A 19,572-nucleotide genomic window follows, 5' to 3' on the forward strand; every position below is an offset into this window, starting at 1 on the left:
ATGCCAAATACCACATGAAGTTGTTTTGTACTTTTCTGCACACATTATTTTAACATCTGCAAAACATCTGCTAAAAATTTAATTGTATGTTGTACTGTAAACATATTAACATATTCCAATAACTAAAACAAAGTCGTGCAACGTATAATTACCTTTCTCTCAGTTCTCTCCTGTTCTTTGGCTTTTTCCCTTTCCACTTCCTGATCTCTACTATGGTCTTTCAAATGCTCACGCTCCTTGTCTCGCTGTCGTTTTTCTCTCACTTTTTCTCTATTTCTTTCCCTTTCTTTGCTTCGTTCTTTGTCCTTTTCTCCATCTCCTCTAATCTTGTCTTTTTCCATTTTTTCTCCTTCTCGATTCTTGTCCTTTTCTACTTTTTCTCCATCCCCTCGATTCTTGTGGATTTCCTGATCTCTCTCTTTTGTTCTTGCTCGATCCTTTTCCTGATCCTTTACTTTTTCTCGTCTATCACCATCTTTGTGTCGATCCCTTTCTTTGTCCATTGGTTTCCCTTGTTCCTTTTCTTTTCGATCTCCACTGATGTGCTTAATTGCATTCTCATCCCTTTCCTTCAAACAAAGATTGGGAAAAAAAGTTCATAAATGCAAAGGTGGTTGAAATATAATACATAGAAACCCAAAGATTAAAAGATTGTGGTTGTTTAGAAATTGCAGTTGTCCACAGGCTTTTTTTACTCAATTTGCAACTAACTTAATCAATACATAAAACTGTTTTAATGAAATCTTCAAATTTTCAACCAGAATGCAGTACTCTACTCCAACGAGGAAAAGTTCCAGAACAAATCTCAAAGCAGGACACTTGATCAATACCAAATATTACTGGTTTACTAAAATCCACACTCACAAAAACAGAGTTCACAATAAGTAGCAAAATTACTTGCTGTGAAGTTATACAGCCACCTTAGTAATTTCCTGTTTTTAATCAACTATTCTTTCTCATTTCAGTCCATAGATTTTGAACAGAAAAATAAAAATGGTCCTGACAAGAATTCATTAAATTTCACCACAGCTACTTAAAACTATTTAAAACTATTTAAAGTCGTAGATGACAAGGGGTTTGCTACCTTGGTAGTTACAAGCAATATTCTGCTTTCTTTCTATGCAGTGAGAAAAAGAAACATGCAACACCTATAAGATGACACAACTGGAGGTAATGCAGGAAGAAAATAACATGAACATTACATCATCACATGGAAGGTTCAGAAACAACAAAATAAAAGCTTTATGCAAATGGTACTGTTGAGAATCTGTTAATAACGTTAATTTCTTATTTGCAAAATGCACAATAGGGTAATTAAAGACAGAAACTGCTGGAGAAACTCAACAGACCTATAAAGAGAGAAAGAGAATTAACATTTCAAGCACAATGTGACTCTTCTTCAGAATGAGAGCTTTCAATTTCTGAATAAGAGCCATATCAGACTCAAAACATTTACTGTTTCTCTCTCTATGATGCTGTTGGACTTGCTGAGTTTCTCCTGCATTTTCAGTGTTTCTTCCAGATGTCTATAATCACGGTATTTTGCTTTTATACAACTTGCAGCATTGCAAACTGCAAAACATCAAATAGACAGTAGAATGATTTCAGTACGTTAACAGCTAGACAACAGATGTAACCCAACACAGAAACATGTGAAACAGTACATTTTGGAAAAGTACGATGAACTGAACTAGATCTTAAATGGCACAATATTTACAAGAGTAGAGGTAGAAAGTCATGTGACCCAACCACCAGTCCCCAGTTCAGATAAATGGGGTGAGTTAGTGGCAGGAAGGGTATACAGTAGTAACTACGTTGGCCAAGTCCAAAAATTATAGATGATATGAAGGAGTGATCAACCAACATTGTGGAGGCCACATGTAACAAACACAAAAAGAAATTGAAAGAGAAAAAGAAAGGAAGGTGGAAGACTAAGGTCTGATGGTGAAAACCTTTTCTAAAAATGTATTATTTCATGGGATGTGAACGGTGCTGACAACAGTCTCTAATTTTCCTTGAACAGAGTGGTTTGCTGAGCCATTTCAGAGAGCTATTAAGAGTTAAAACAGATTACTCTGTGTCTGATGTCATATCTAGGCTAGCGGACTTCCCTCCCAAGTGGACATTGTTATACACTAGAAAGTAACTGTATTTTAACAATGTCCACACTGCCAGTGAAAGCTTTATTTCCATTAATCACATTCCATAAAAGTCAAAACCTATAATTACTCGTTCTCCCCATTTATGCAACAAAATCATGCTAAATTAACCCTTAATTAATATATCTATCACTTGTTACCCATTCCAAAATGTCTCAGGCATTCTTTCAGACCATATTAGACAACAATAGATATCTTTAAAAAATACAATTTAAAAAAACAAAATTATAACATACTATTTTCCTTTTTTCTTTGCATTTTGAAGCTCCAAGCATCCTTTACCAACAGTATACCTGTATCCAATAGTTTCTTTGAACTTGTGTCTTTCTTTGTAAAACAATCAAGTAGCTGACTGCTAAAATCTACCCATTTCAAGTTGAAAATTAAAGAAGTAATTGGTTAGATTTAAATTAGAATTCTGCAAACTATTTCAAGCATTTAAATACAGGAAGGATATTAAGGGTATTGCTGGGTAATGGTAGTGCCTCTACCTTTAGCCTTGAAGGCCTGGGTTCAAGTCCTACCTGTTCCAGAAGTGTGCATCTGACAAGTTGATTCAAAATATCTATTGAAAGGATATCAAAAACAATGAAAAGTTTGCAGCAGAAACTCGTTTGAACTGCACATGGTCAGGAAGGAGAGATCACATTTGCAGTGTTATGCAGCCAAAGTAATTATACAATTTGGGTAATCTGACGGTAGCATACAAATTTGGGGAAGAGATAATTTTTTGGTTCATGGTTTGTAAGATGTTTTTTCCAGGAGGAAATGAAGCCCAGGATCAGGGGTCCAGCACAAAAGAAAGTGAACTACAGGAAAACTGCAAGTTAATTGAATAAAAACTGAAATAAATGCAGATGCTGTAAATCAGAAACAAAAACAGAGGTTGTTGGAAAAGTTCAGCAGGTTTCGCAGCATCTGTGAAGAGAAATCAAAGTTAACATTTTGGGTCTGGTGACTCTTCCTTGAAACTGATGGTAGCTAGGAAAATGTTGTTTTTTATGCAGAAAGTAAGGTGCAGAAAGGGGTACGGAGTAAACAATAGGAATTCATGGAATGTCTAAGAGATGTTTTTTTGGAGCAGCTTGTGGTACAGCCCATAGAAACACTTGGAGGTGCATTGTAAAATAGGGCTGAGTCAGCACGGCTTCATCAAGCAGTGGTCATGTCTGAAAAGTCTGTCAGAATTCTTTATGTAACTTACTCATTTTGTCCTCAAAGTAGAGCCAGTGAATGTGATCCATTTGGATTTCCAGAAAGCCTTTAAAAGGTGCTATACAGGAAGCTTCTAAGTAAGAGCCCAAGGTATTAGGAACAAGGTACTGGCACAGATCGAGGATTTCCTGACTGACAAAAAACAGAATGGGGATAAGGGGCTCCTTTTTAGGATGGCAGCCAGTGAGTGGTGGAGTTCCGCAAGGGTTAATGTTGATACCACACCCATTCACATTATACATTAATAATCTAGACAAAGGAACTGAGGGTACTATTGCTACGTTTGCAGGTAACAAAAGATAGGTGGGGGTCAGACAGTGATGAAAAAGCCGGAAGGCTATAGAAGGACTTGGATAGGCTATGAGGATGTGCAAAGAAGTGGCAAATGGAATACAAGGTGGATAAGTGTGACGTATTGCATTTTGGTAGGAAGAACAGAGCGGTAGACTACTTTCTAAATGGAGAAGGGCTTTGGAAATCTGAAACACAAATGGTGTTAGGAAACCTAGTTCACCATTCAGGATTCTCTTAAGGTTAACATGCAGTGTCAGTTGGCAGTTTGGAAGGTAAAATGCAATGAATTTCAAGAGAGCTGGAACCCATGAGCAGAAATGTACTGCTGAGGCTGTATAAGGCTCTGGTAAAACTGCATGTGGAATATTGTGAGCAGTTTTAGGCCCCGTAAGAAAGGATGTGCTTACTTTGGAAGGGATCCAGAGTAGATTCACAAGAATGATCCCAGAGATTAAGGACTTGTCATAAGAAGAGATGTTGAGGACTCAGGCTCTGTACTCAATGGAGCTTAGAAAGATGAGGGAGGATTTTGTTGAAACTTGCAGAATACTGAGAGATGTAGTTAGGGTGGACTTGGAGATGATGTTTCCACAAGGAGACAAGCCCTAAGGGCACAGCCTCAGAGTGAAGAAACAAGACTTTGGAACTGAGATGAGGAGAAATTCCTTCAGCACGAGGGTGGTAAATCTGTGGAATGTATTGCTGCAGTGGGTTGTGGAGGCTCAGTTTCTTCTGGGAAGAAGGCAGGAGAATGGTGTTGAGAAACACATCAGCAATGATTGAATGACAGAGCAGACTCAATAGGCTAATAGGCTTAAATCTGCTCCTATGTCCTGTGGCCTTAATACAAAGGAAGAAACTGCTAATAATGAAGAATCTTTCCACTGATTACGGGATTGACAATATAGGATCAAGAATGGAATTAAGAATGTAAGACAAAGTTTTAAAAAATATTTTATCTTTGGAGTTTGTGGCTTTGAGATAGAAATTTTACATTGGAAAGGAAACTGCGCAAGTATTTGGCAATGATGCAATGCAAATAGGGAATAGGCACAGAGATGGCATTAAAGTGGATAGCTTCAGTGGACGAGAAGAGGTGAAAATGGGCGTGGTGGCCCAAATCATCTCCGGTGCACTAACCATGATTTTCAGTTTATATGCACTCTCAGGGTGGAAATCCCTTATTTTTATAAGATTCCTGACAGAAACATGAAGATGGGAAAAACTCCAATCCGTTACTTATATTCTTCTTTGTAAACCATGGTCCATATCCTCCAAGATATAATAAAATCCTTAATCTATCAAGCAGCATTGAAGCTGATGAACGCTGAGCTGAGCGAAAAAACAAGTAATATGGTTGATTGGCAATATCCAGTGCGAGATTAAATAAAATACCTTATTTACAGAGAGCTGTGAAGCAGGAGGCAAAAGCAAATTTAGGATATAAAAGTCAGTTTAAACATCAAGATGTTTTAAAAAAAGACAGAACTAGTAACACTTTGAACAATTCAGATAACGTGCATAAACAGACCCGCATTAAAAGGCATGGATTTTTGCTCTGTTTGAGGCCGACTGAAATCAAACTATCCCAAATCAATTTCACTTTTGGCTTAAATAAATAAGCTACACAAATAATCTCTTCTATAAAGTAGATATTAGGTGGAAGCAAAAATTTAATTAATGCTGTATACTGTCTATGGGTTATTGTGAAAAACTGCACATTCAACAGGTTACCTCTTGTTCTTTGTCCTTTTGCCTCTTTCGCTCATCATCTTTTTTTTCTCTGTTTTCTTTGCCCTGTGATTTGGAACTGGATAGTGCTTTTGATTTAAGATCTACCTTTTCACCAGCAAGGACCTTCCTCACAGATTCATCACTAGAAAACTGGAGATCAGAAAATTAAATGCATCAATATTTCTCTTAATTCTGCTTCACTATGCAAAACTGACTGCACAGATTAGATTAGATTACTTACACAGTGTGGAAACAGGCCCTTCGGCCCAACAAGTCCACACCGACCCTCCGAAGAGCAACCCACCCAGACCCATTCCCCTACGTTTACCCCTTCACCTAATACTACGGGCAATTTAGCATGGGCAATTCACCTAACCTGCACATTTTTGCACTGTGGGAGGAAACCGAAGCACCCGGAGGAAACCCACGCAGACAAGGGGAGAATGTGCAAACTCCACAAAGACAGTTGCCTGAGGCGGGAATTGAACCCGGGGTCTCTGGCGCTGTGAGACTGCAGTGCTAAACACTGTGCCACTGTGCCGCCCACTAACGGCCAGTGATTTACTGTGAACAATATACTAAAAATTTACAAGCTTGGAGAGGAAACATTTCTTGAAGGCAACGTGTTTACATTCCATTGGAAATGCATGTCCAATGTATTTTGCCAATGTATTCTCTCTCCCCACCAAGGCAGTGGTACAGGCAAGGCCAAAGGTGTTGAACATAACTGGCATCTTGCTAAAGTATTATTTCACTACAAATTCCAAAGACAAATTGGAGCAGTTACATCAAATGTGACACTATTAATTCTTTAAGAAACCACCAAGATGTAGTAAGCAAAGTGAGAACTAAAAAATGAATGCAGGAAATAATCAGCAGATCTAGCAACATCCATGGTTAGAAAAAACAACTTAATCACTTGGTCCACCATGTCCCATTTTTTTCACACAATCTTCCTCTTTTTGCCTCATTATTTGTGTTATCAATCTCGTTGGCACCTATCTCATAGAATCATAGGGCAAGAGAAGGACAAGTGTTCACTGCTGCCAGGACTTTGCAATGTTCACACCACAGGCACTTAATTTAAACGCCAACTCCAAAGTAATTCAGAATCTGCAAGTCAGGAACTGCAATTCACAGCTCAGTCCTCATAGAATTGCCTGAGAAAGGCTAGAGACCACATTTCATCCAAATGGATCTTGAGGTAATAGAAAGAAGGGCAGAGTGATTCCCTGCAGACTGGCAAAGGAGGTCATATTACTGCATGCCATTATGTCCGCTTCACCTGCTTACATGCACCTGATCTTTCCAGACTGAATCACAGAAATGTTACAATGTGGAAGGAGACCAGATGGCCCATTGTGCCTGCTCCGGCTCAAGAAATGAGCATCATTATCGCGTACCAATCTCTTGCTCTTTGCTTATAATCTTGCACACTATTTTAATTCAAATAATCATCCAATGCCCTCTTGAATGCCTCAATCAAATCTACCTCCACCATCCTACCAGGCATGCATCCCATGACCTATCTGCTTAGTGAAAAACATTCTCCTCACTTCACTTTAGTTTCTTTTGCAAATCACTTTAAATGTTTTTGCTCCTTTTAAGGGAACAGCTTCTCCTTACCAAATTCTATCTAGCATGCCTTATGAGTTTGAAAATCTCCTCTTGGCCACCTTCTCATCAAGAAGAGCATTCCCAATTTCAATCTATCCTAATGGATGAAGATCCTCATCTCTGCAACCATTCTTGTAAATCACTTTTGCACATTCTCCAACATGTTCACATTCTTCCTATAATATACACAATACTCCAGCTGAGACCTAACAAGTGTCTTTTACAAGTTCACATCACCACCTTGCTTTTGTACTCTCAATCCTTATTAATAAAGCGGAGGACACTATACGCTTTATTTCATGCTATCTCTACCTGTCCTGCCACCTTCAATGATCTGTGCACAATTACTTGGTACTGCTCTTGCCGCCCCCTTTAATTGTACCCCCATTTTATATTGTCTTTCAATATTCTTCCTCACAAAATGCATCATTTCACACTTCTCTGCAATGGAACTGCTCTGCGACTTATCTTCATTTTATCTTTCTGGAGTTCTACACTGTTCTCCTCACAGACACAGATAACCCTTCCCGTCTTGCAGAGTACCTAAAATATGAGTGCATACCAATCCAATTTTTGGTTTTTTCACATACTCAGTTTGTTTCCTCCCAAAGATAATTTACCTTATTAAGACAACATTTTGCAATAGTTTGCAAGAGTTCATTCGTTTTCTCAGGTTCATGACCAGCCACTACACGGGCAGGTTTCACAGACAAAGAATCACCAGAAACCATCATCACGACATCTATAGCCTTCTGCAGGAATGTGATTTTAGCATCCTTATCCTGACAAGAAAATAAAGGAAAATAAGTTAGCTAGCAATCTGAAATGATGATTTCTAATTTATATTATCTGTACCCTGCACATTAAAATAACTACTTTGCATTTATGTAGTGCCTTTTACAGCATGTAAAATTTCACACTAACAATTTTCATACAGCAACTAAAATAAATAAACCATTTTTTGATGGCATTAGTGAGAGATAAATGAAAGCTAGGATGCAAAGAAAACACACTTCTTTTCATATCGTGATTTTCTTTTATGTGAGTCTTCTCAAAGTGATTAAGCTCAATTCAATGTTTTGTGTAAAAGTATTCCTCCTATTAAGCATACTTCTTCATTACTGGACTGAAATATCAGCCTAAATTGTATGCTCAAATCTTTGTGCACAATCTATTCAAAGTCATGGTATCACTAAGTCAAGATTGCATTAGGTTAAATTAGTAACTGTCTGGAAGCAAAAAATTCTTGAATATATGGAATTTTTAATTCGAAGCTTAACTTAAGGACCAAAACCAAACCTAAAGTCCAGGTTTAAAGAGAAAAAAGGAATCAAAATTGCACAACTTAAAGAGGGAACAAAAGAAGAAGAAACACTTTAAAATAAGTGTGATTTCAAGATCAATAATGTTAAAGAACAGAAAAGTGTACGAGTTAGGATATCAGAAGCTCTGAAGGAACAAAGGAGGAAAGATCAGAGGAACAATAACCACAAAGTGCAAGACAGAAGAACTGAAATTATGGGCTGTATTTTAGCCTTGGACATGGTATTAGCCATTACAATAACATAACAAAAATAGGAAGTACGCCCAGTGTTAGAGAAGGTTCTAGCTCTTTCAGTTCCCACAAAGTCAGAAGTGACACAACACCAGGTTATAGTCCAACAGGTTTGTTTGAGATCGCAAGCTTTCAGAGCGCCTTTGCTTCATCAGATGAAGCGTCGACTTCACCTGTTGAAGGAACAGCGCTCCAAAAGCTTGTGATTTTAAAAAAAAACTTGTTGGACTATAACTTGGCATAGTGTGACTCCTGATCTTGTCCATCCCAATCCAACACCAGCACCTCCACATCTTCAGTTCCCACAGGCAAAGGAAGTTTCAGCCACTTTGGGAAACTGCTAGAAACAACAATGGAAATTAATTTTCCATTTTTGGAGTTAAATGTCCAAAATAAATATTGTTTCCATTAAACTTTTCCAATACTGTCAGATGCTACTATAAATTAAAAATAACAACTATCTCACCATAAGTAAACAGATATACGGAAGAAGCTCGATTATCCAAATGAGATCTTGAGATCCCGATAGAAACATTACATCAAAGACGTAATTCCAACACTGATCGTGTCTTTTGTTTACAAAGATTAAAAACAAACCTGGTTTACTGAAATGCTGCCGAGAACAGTCCTGGACATCGATGGGAGTCCGGACACCATCTCCAAATGACTGACCTCCCGCCCTCTCTCTTTCCCTCCACCCTTTCCCTAGACTTCTACACAGACGTGTACCCTAAACCCCCCTTCCCCAGATAATCTCTCCAACATTGTCCCGTACAGGGCAAAGTTGTAGTAAAAAGGTGTGTGTGTGTGTGTGTGTGTGTGTTTATTTGGAGACTCACCCCCAAAAGGTAGCAGCATCATCTCCAGTAGACTTGTTGCAGGTGGTCAGTCTGGCTGCCCCGGAGAGGGGGTGGGGGTGGACGGGAGGCAGGCGTGGACGGGTGGGCAGTGTTGTACAGGTTTTGGGGGATAGGCGGGGGGGCGGTGTTGAACAGGGTTGGGGGAGGGGGTGGTGGTGGGCATGGGGCGGTGTTGAACAAGGTGGGGTCGGGCGGGGGGACAGAGTGGGATGGGATTTGGGGGCGAGTGGGAGCGGTGTTGGACAGGGGGTTGGGAGGGCGGGTGGGGGGCAATGCTGGATGGGTTTGAGGGCAGATGGGGGCCGTGGGCTTGTGCCCAGTGTATGGCTGCCTCGTCTCCTCAACGGGAAGCGGACCTAACAGAAAACTCCAAGCCCCAGAGGAAAGGCATTGAATCGATTAACTGAATAGTGCCCACCTATTTCATTTGGATAATCAAGGTTCCTCTGTACTTGAATGTAATAAAGTTGACCCCGTAACCAATTGTTAGAACAGATGCAACCAATTTGTTTATTTAGTTATATTCTCGCTAAATCTTGTTTGAAATCATTACACTGTTCCTATGTAATGAGATACTCAGTCTGGAATGATTAGCTTAGTTGACTAAACAGATGGTGTGCATTTCAAAATAATACCAAGAAGGTCGTGTTTAGTTCCCACTTTAGCCAAGGAATAATTTGAGGCCCACTGCCTCACTTTGTCCCATATTAAAATCACAACGCAAGCTTTAGTTAAGTGTCTTTCAAATCATAAATCATTTTTCTGTTGAGAAAATGATCCTAGCTAATCTGATTATAACCATAAATACACATTTCCATCTACTCTCAAAAACATTCATCCCCTTTCTTAACAAGAATCTATCCACCTTTAAATGTACGAGGCTCTGCTTCCACATTTTTAGGGAGTTGCAAAGAGTCACGACACTCTGAGAAAAGGACTTCACCTCATCTCCATCTTAAATGGTCCACCAATGATCAAACCCTTAGTTTTAGGTGAGAAACATCCTCTCCACATTTATCTTGTCATGACTCAGGAGGATCTTGTATATTTCAATTAAGTCATGTCTTATTCTTCTAAATCACCAGATACAACATTCTCTGTCTAACCTTCCCTCACAGGACAACCTCTGCCTTCCTGGTATTAGTCTGGCAAAATTTTTGTAAGCTGCTATTTATTCCAAAACAGGTTAGTTTCTTAAGACATGTGCTGGATTCTGTGGGACAAAGAGTATCGTTTGTTCATCACAGAACTGTTACAAATATATTCAGAATATCAGGACTAACCAACCTCCTCCTCCCTCTCACATTAAAAACTCATTTATGTATGGACAAGTAAACACATTCTCCTAACTGCATGCTACTTGTAGATAGATGTGTGTAGGCCATATAGCCCTTTGAGCGTCTTCCAAGATTCAAAATGATCATGACCATCCTACAACTCAATTCCATTTAGCTATCTGGCTCTATCTTCCTTGATAACTCAAGGGAATAAAAATACACATAATTGTATTATTTTATTATTTTAACAGGCTAGTTTATGCCACTCATCAATTATTTTCAACTTTAGAAAATATAAAGCAAGTTAATTCTGCCTGTCCTCAAAGATTTAACCTCTATGCACAAGTATCATTATTATGCATTGTTCCCCTGTCAAACCCAATATATTCTACTCCTTGTGGGAGGCCCAAATTGAACTCCAGATGAGATTGACAAACTGAAGCTGGACTGGAGACAAAGCCAACATTCCATTAGCTTTTCTGATTCATTCATGTACTTGTATACTTTGTGCATGGATTCCAAATTCCTTTTGTTTCTTCACAGTTCTTAACTTCTCAACATTTAGAAAATTTTATGATTTACTGTTCTTAGTTCCAAAGGAACTTAGCCATATCAAACCTCCACTCAATCGACCTTAAATGCCTTTGAGACATCCTGCTTTTACACCTCTCCTTGTTCAGTGCCACCTATAAACATTGATAGTCAACTCTTTATTACTTCAAAGTCATTAATAACACTGGTGAAAAGTTGTGTCCTTGGCATAGATTCTGAGGGAAACCACTTTCCCTCATCCTGCCAATTGCACATGTCCTTCATCCACACACTGTTTACTAACTTCCAAACAATTTCTAAATAACTTTAAAGGGTCATTCATCTCCAATTTATTGTGCTCTAATTTTTCAAAACATTGTGTGTTTGGAATACAAATGAAGAGATCAGGTTTACAGTGTTATAGCCATGCCTCTTCCCACGCAGCTACCCACTGGGAATGCAAGATTGGTGAATTCTCTCTCATCAATTGTACTGCGCTAGGGACAGTCTAGGGTGTCATGGTAGTGGTGCACTGCTGCCTCAAGGTCCCAGGGACTCCGATTTGATTCCAGTCTTTGGTGACTGTCTTGTGTGGAGCTTGCATATTCTCCCCATGTCAGCATGGGTTTCCTCCAGGTGTTCCAGTTTCCTCCCACAGCCCAAAGATGTGCAGGTAGGTGGATTGGCCATGCTAATTTGCCTCAGTGTCAAGAGATGTGCAGGCTAGGTGGATTAGCCATTGTAAGTGTGGGGTTATGGGGATAGTGTGGGCATGGGTGGGATGCTCTTTAGAGGATCGATGCAGACTTGATGGGTCAAATGGTCTCTTTCTACACTGTTGGGATTCTATCGTGCTCTGATTTTTAAAAATGATTTCATCTAAACAGTCTAGCATATAAACTCTGTGCATGCAATCACTTTTCACTTACCTTGACATTGTCAGATTTCATCTCAAACTCTGTATACAGACCTTTCAAAAATCCAGTGGTTCTTATCACCTGAAAATAGAAAAGAACAGTAATCTGAACACATTTATTCAACTATCAATGGTTCATTCTCTGAAGGCACCAGCCCCTTTCCCTTTCAAAACTGCTGCCATTACTCCATCTTCAATAGTCACACTCTTATTTATTATAATAAACATGTTGTTCTAATGTAAAATTTTGTAAAGAAAGTTAACCTGTTATGATCGGCACAAGGAGTCACACAAAATACCGAACCCCAAAGCCACACGACTTCTTTTGTGCCTTCAAATGCAGCCAACAGCAGATAGACAATTGGACTGTGTTACCTTAGTAGTAAATCACAAAAAAATCATTAAATAATTCAAGGTTTCCAGGACTGTCCTTTGAACCCTCAGCAAATGCAAAGACTCAAAAGCTTCTTCTGCAGTGCTGAACATGAGAAGTTCATGACAAAAAATTCTAGCATAAATGACTTTGTTTTGTAGAAAAAATATTCAGCAAAATTAACCATTGCAAGCATTTTGTCTGGTTGTGATAAAGCTGGCAAGAGACAGCCATTCTGAGGAGAATCATCTGGCCACTTTCGGACAGACTTTGCAAAAGTGCAACTGTTTCTCAACATAGAGACAGGAAGAGGCATCCAGGACTGCTATTGTAGTTACTGCAATGAGGTCAGCAAGGTAGCCCTCATAGGATGAAAGAATTCTCTAACTGGGGTTGTTAATCTGGTGCAATCAGGAGGCCCTGGCTGACAGGCATGGACAGGAGTGTCAGACATCCTGTTCAGTCAGAGTTGGCTCCAAGGGAGCTTCATCAGTGTCAAGGATTCTCCATATGTAGATAAATGGTGGTTTGCTGATAGGAGTGGATAAATAACTTCTGTGGAGTTATTCTAATGGTGACCAAAGAAAAGCATGATCCTGTAGAAATTTGCTTACAACAGTCATTTTTGATTTGGGGCAAGCATTTGTGGCATGCTGTTATTTGGGAAGCTTGACTTGTTTGATCCTGCCATTGAAGACTGGGTCCAGTATGTGGAAAGAATGCATTTGTTTCTCAGGCAAATGACAATGGGCAGATGAAAGGCAACGTGTAATTATCCTGATAGCTTGTGGACCTGCAGCTTTTTCGGTTATGAGGAGCCTAACTTTCCCCGCGGCACCAGATACTAAAACCTTTCAACGGTTGACAGATTTATTAAGGAATATTACAACTCCAAGCTGCCTCTAATTCTGAGACACTATTTCTTTTACTTGACAATTCAAGAACCTGGGGAATCCATATCAGAATTTCTGATTAGGTTAATGTGACTTCCAGAGGCATTTAACTTTGGTTTCACCCTTAATGAGATGCTGAGAGACTGTTTGGTATGTGGGATTAATGATGTAACCATGCAAAAGCACCTATTAGCTGAAGCCTAACTGAACTTCAGGCAGGCACTACAACTGGCTTTACTGTTTGAAAATACACAGAATGAGTTGCAGGGTGTTCCGATGAAAGTGGAGATCCTCACCAGTCTGACTGAGCTTCGGGAACACCACTCAAGTGAAGGCAATTACACAGCCTCACTTAGGACATTTCCTGAAAAGAGGGACTCTACATCAACCCACAGCAAGAAGCCAAGCCTTGGCCAAACGGGTTAAAGTTTTCTTCAGAATCCAAGCCGGCAAGCCAGTTGCTGCTGGTACGTGGAATTAAGACAGCAAAGAAGTCCCACTGGACCTAAATTGAGTAAGAGTAGGCCAGTATCCTGAAGAGTGCACACCCTGGTAAGTCCACCTACATCTGGTTTATACAATTAAATTGCTTAGCCATTTCGAAATCAAAACCAATCAAAATAAACAACTGGTTCAAATGGAGGTCGAAACCAGCGCGGCCATTTCAGTGATTGCAGAACCAATCTTTAACAAAATTCACTCTGGACTCCAACCCTTAAGTTTGCACAAAACGTCAGCTAGACTGAGAATTTTTACCGAGGAACCTTTACAGAATAAGAGAACAACTTTGGTTTCAGCCTCTTATAAGAAGCATCTGGTTCAGTTGCCACTGGTTCTAGTAAAAGGCTCAGGTCCAAGCTTGATGGGGCAAAATTGGTTGAGAAAGATTCACCTAGACTGACCCAACATTTTTCAATTAGAAAATGGCTGCCTGAGTGAAGTCCTAATTAAACACCCGGACCTTTTTCAGGAGGTCTAGGACTATCAAAAATAGCCAAGGCCATCTTGTATATTGACCAGAAAACAATTCCATGGTTCTGTAAGATCTGCCCAGTGCCATTTACCTTAAAGGCAAAATTAGAGGCAGAAATCAAGAGGCTGGAAAGCAAATGATTAACCAAACCAGTACAGTTTGCAGAATGGGCAGCACTGGTCAGACCAATTGTGACGCCCAAGAGGTCAAGATTCGCATTTGTAGGGATTTTAAACAAACAGTAAACCACTTTTCACAGCCGGATAAATGCCAATTCGTCGCATACAGGATTTGTATGTGAAGCTGGAAAGGAGGCTGTCCTTCACAAAGCTGGACATATAATACAATAATACCCATGGGGCTTTTAACAATTTACGAGACTGCCATTTGGGGTATCATCAGCCTGCAAAATTTTTCAGCAGATGACAGAGAAAATTTTACAAAGTCTACCCCAGGTTCTCACTTATCTATATGACATGCTAAAAACAGGGAAGACCAATAATAAGCATTTGAAGAACTTGGACACAGTCCTTGGATGTTTCTCCCAGGCAAGTGTATATATGAGGTAGGAAAAATGTATGTTCCAGGCACCCCAAGTGACCCATTTGAGCTAGAGTCAATAAGATCAGGTTACACCCATTGGGGTGATCAAAGGTGTCCCAGCTCCCATGTCTGTACCAGAGCTTAAGTCTTTCCTTGGGTTAGTAAATTATGACGGAATTATACATAACCTGGCCTCTGTCCTAGCACCTTTGCATCCACTCTTAAAAAGGGGTCTGCCCGGAAATGGTTACATAGCCAAGCCATGGGTTTCAGGGAAGTGAAGAAAAGCTATCATCCCAGCTCATCAATATTTCCAACTGTTCTGGAACCCTTGTGATCTTCCTCTCCATCAAGCATTGAAGTTACCGCTGAACCTGACATGGACACAGATGTCGCCACCTCAAAACCTTTGGCACCTGAAGTGGAGAATGATTTTTTTCTGAGATGCTCCAGGCAGAAGAGACAAGCTACTATGTGTTACATGCCACACATATCAAAGGCAAAGTTGGAAAAACCCGAACCAATGTCAAAATGCTCCAGAAGGAGCTACAAAAATAAAGAATCAGCCTATGTCCTCGGACTCAGAGGGGAGGAATGTAGTGATTATAATGAGATCAGCCAGGTGGACATCATAGAATAGGAGTTCCCTGATTGGTGCCGTTAATCTGGTCCAATCAGGGAGGCCTGGCTAACAGATAAGCATGGGAGTTGTTTTTTTTATTGTTTATTGAGATTGTTTGTTTGTTTTCTGGCTTTTCTTTTCTTTTTTGCTTACTTGAAGCTGTGTTCAGCTGCACAGGCAGCTTATACCATCACTGCTGCAAAAAAGAAAAAGGAAGAAAAAATAAGCATGGGAGTGTCCGACATCCTGTTCACTCAGAGCTAGCTCAGAGGGAGCTGGATCATGTCAAGGACGTGTAAATAAAGGGTGACTTGGTGATGGGATATCTGCCTCTGTGGAGTTATTTCAGCTATACTGAACCAGGCTATCAAAAGCCACAGTCTGCAGTGTTGTAAAAGTGAAACAAAGGAGGTTTTACTCACTATCATGACCTGTCTTACTCAATCCCTCTGTAAGAGAGCAACTTCCAACTTTTCAACTACACAGGCCATTGAATCTGACTTCACATTTTCAACTCTTCTCTTTGGAAAAAGAATCCTCAAATAAGCCAAGCCTGCAAAGTTAGCAAAAAGTGACCTCCTTTTCATTTGCAAATATAACTTATCTGTACTAACTTCAAATTGTTGTATCTGCAATTGTTGTCACTTTTCACTTCAGTAGTTTTCAATAAAGGTTAAAAAATTAATAAATTAAATTTCATATTGATTAACATGTAAAGCTGTGCTGCTGAGTATTTTTTTAAGTACTCAAAAACTGCAAAAGGGCTACATATAAGCTTATAGAAATGTCAGCTCACAGGCCACACAGAGAACGCGCTAAGTATGTACATGGTTATGATACAACCCTTTAATCCACCAAACATCCCTCATCAAAAATCTCCCAAGGTCCTTCAATGTGTTGTCACCTCCCAGTATATACCCGTGTCTTGAAAATCCAGGTTCAAATCCTTCAGAAACAAGACCAAACCAAAATCATGAGCAATATCCAATAATGCTCTGTATCCTTTGTTCACCTCTCAACATGCCGCCCATGGGATTATTTTCCTATAATACTCCTCCATTGCTTAGTTTGATGGACTGCCCTCAGTTGGATTATTTCACTCCTAAATTCAAAAGATAGCTCAAACATTTCAGTCATTTTAGCCTGATTGGCACAGCATCCACTATCATAAACGTTTACTGCTTCTGCCATGGTCACACAGCAGCATTGTGTATCACCTACATGATGGACTGCAGCAACTCACTAACACTCCAGCAACAGCACTGTCCATTGCCATTTCTTCTACAACTTAGAAGCGCAAATGTAATGGATACGTGGAAACACTATCACCTGTAAATTCCTCTCCAAGCTACACACTATTCTGTCTTAGAGCTATATCACCATTCCTTTACTGTAGTTGGGTCAAGTCCTCGGACTCTCTTCCTACCAGCACTTCAGTGTACCACATGGAAGGCAGCAATACAAAATAGCTGCCTATCACTTTCTCAAGAGCAACAAACACTGCTCACACTGGCACTGCCCACATCCCATGAATAAATAACCACTTTAATGCTTTTAATTCAACTATTATCTGAAGATCTATTCTTCTTCCTTCTCTTTTTTCATCTATCCACTTCTCTTCGTAACATCATCAACAAAGGATCATAGCTTCGCCCAGCTGTCAGTCTCAGTTTGTCAACTCCATGTGAATGCTTACAAAAGATTCAACATGCTCCAGCTCAAAAACAAAACCATAAACCATCTTTTATCCTTTATCAGTTCCATTCCATCCTGCTCTTTCACTATTATATTTTTAAAAACCTTCTCAAAACCTATTCTGTCAGGCCAAGCCTTTTGTTGTCCCTCTGGTTCCACTCTTAATTTCATGCATTTTTCTCTGTGACATCTTGAGATTGATTTGTATTAAAAGAGCGACATAAAATACAAGTTAAGATTCTTCTGCAAATATCCAGACTATAAAGTAAAATATCCATTTACAATGATTTAAAAAAGCTTAAAACAGTTCAGTAATTTGCCATCCTTTGCAAAAGATAAATGAACAAATGAAGGAGAAACATTCACAGATTTCCAAATGACTGAAAAGAATCTTCTGAGAATTTGAAATTGGACTTCTCACTTACTATGTCCCAAATTTTCAATTCAGATCTCTTGAGACATGCAAACTGTATTTGTTCAGGAAGCCTTTCAATGTAGTGCAGAACCAGCATTGGAGGCCAAACCATACCCCCTTTATACAGCATAAGTTAAAGGTGCAAAGCTTCTTTGACTAGGAGAGAAGGTAAGATTGTCAAATAAGATTCTGGGTAATCCAAAATGGAGGACAGGAAATATTTTGGCTCCAAGAGGCTGCTCCTTTTTTTTTTAGGTATTTTAGGTGATGGAAGTGACATCCTTGAAATCCAGGATCAGCAATTACTATTTTATATGTTGTCACATTGTTTTGGAACTTTGGATTAAAAAAAAAGTCAAAAGAACAGCACTTTTAAAAGGGAGAGGTACAGACAAAGGTAGCAAATGGTGAGGTCAGCGCAGGACAGAGAGAGACAGAGTGTAATAACTGGCTTGAACCCTTCTGCTCAATTTAAGCCAGCAACACAGAACAGGTTTATCCTGTGCCGTCATCTGCGAAACTTCGAGAAGCCAAGAATTATTTAAAGTAAAAATTAACAACCTTATTTCTTAAAGTATAACAGAGATTAATTAACTAACAACTATTTACAACTCCTTCTTCTAACCTATCTTTTACTTTCCCCTTTACAATACTGGTCCGATAAAAATCCTGATTAAGATTTACAAAATAAAACTTCTTATCTCAAAACCAGGCAGCTTTCGGTTCTTCTCTGTATTCTTGTCTTCTTGGGGATTCTGCTTCACAGGTTATTGATCACTAAAAGTATCTTGAAGAGAGCTATTTTTCAGGCAGTGTCTACATACTGATGGTGTGGCACTTCTCCTCTCAACTGTTCGATTTTCCCCAGTCTCATACCCCTAAAGCATCAGATTGTGTCATTGGCTTTTAAGCTTGTCAATTTACTAAACTCAAACTTGATTGGAATTTGATATTTTTTCAGGGTACAATTTAAACTGATTGGCCGAATTCAAATTTGCTTTTGTCTCCAGGCAATCAGCTAATCGAGTTGTTCGACCAAATATTACTTTTTTTTCAGAACACTTGGTCCTGTCAGGTAGTTCTACTAGCTTTTAACTTCCTTACAGGTACAGTACACCTACATCTTCATAACAGTTAAAATATGCACAAATTTGAAAACATTGGCTTCCGTATGTTAAAACTGAACCTACAGATGAATCAATGAGCATATTTGATTTATATCAAATCTTTTGAGCATTACTGGAAGCTTTTCCATACTTGGTATCAAATGCCTGGTTACATCAATTGAAACAAACAGAGTTCAAATATAACTCATGTAAATACAGCATTGGATCAAACAGATGATCTATTTAATATTCTGTAATGCATCTTTTAAATAAGTGGATTTGAAAATAGTATTAAAAACACTCCACAGGTTCAGAGCAGACTAAAACAAATAAAAGCTCAAAAACTACTGGCTTTTTAATTAAATCAAATTTTCAACATATACTTTTCACTAATTCCATACAACCCCAAACAATATCATCCAAAATTATTGATTCTGATTGTGTGTGGATAATAATGTTGAGACTAACACCACTCAGCGTTACTTTAGAGTTTATCAAAGAACAATCTCTAACATCTGCACAAGTACATTATAACATGAAAATCCAGATGCTATCACAGATATTCCATTCCTCTAAAGGGTGTGTTACAACAGGGTCTCAAAAACAGGTTTGGCATTGAAAGACATACAACCAGAATTTGAGAAACAAGCCCACTGGTTCCTACAAAAGACACCGTCAAAAGTGAGAACTGCTGCAAGTCAGGGGTGCATGTGAAATAGAACATACAGTTTGAGTCTCCAAAAAGATTAAAGAGGCTTCTGGGTGCAGTAGATCTGCCTCAATGTACAAGTACT

The 19,572-nt window shown here is 39.1% G+C and overlaps 1 protein-coding gene across 1 annotated transcript in view; it reads right to left on the reverse strand.

Annotated features, from left to right (window-relative positions):
• Positions 1 to 19,572, reverse strand: part of traf3ip1 (TNF receptor-associated factor 3 interacting protein 1) — a 174,530-nt gene that overhangs the window by 123,028 nt on the left and 31,930 nt on the right. Inside the window, exons 2-5 of the mRNA XM_072578390.1 lie at positions 12,172 to 12,240; positions 7,640 to 7,801; positions 5,403 to 5,552; positions 153 to 569 (exon numbers count right to left, since the gene is read on the reverse strand). Of these exons, the coding sequence (XP_072434491.1) occupies positions 153 to 569; positions 5,403 to 5,552; positions 7,640 to 7,801; positions 12,172 to 12,240 (798 nt within the window). The remainder of the gene's footprint in view (positions 1 to 152; positions 570 to 5,402; positions 5,553 to 7,639; positions 7,802 to 12,171; positions 12,241 to 19,572) is intronic.

Source organism: Chiloscyllium punctatum, chromosome 10, assembly GCF_047496795.1.
Source record: "Chiloscyllium punctatum isolate Juve2018m chromosome 10, sChiPun1.3, whole genome shotgun sequence".
Taxonomy (NCBI): Eukaryota; Metazoa; Chordata; class Chondrichthyes; order Orectolobiformes; family Hemiscylliidae; genus Chiloscyllium; species Chiloscyllium punctatum.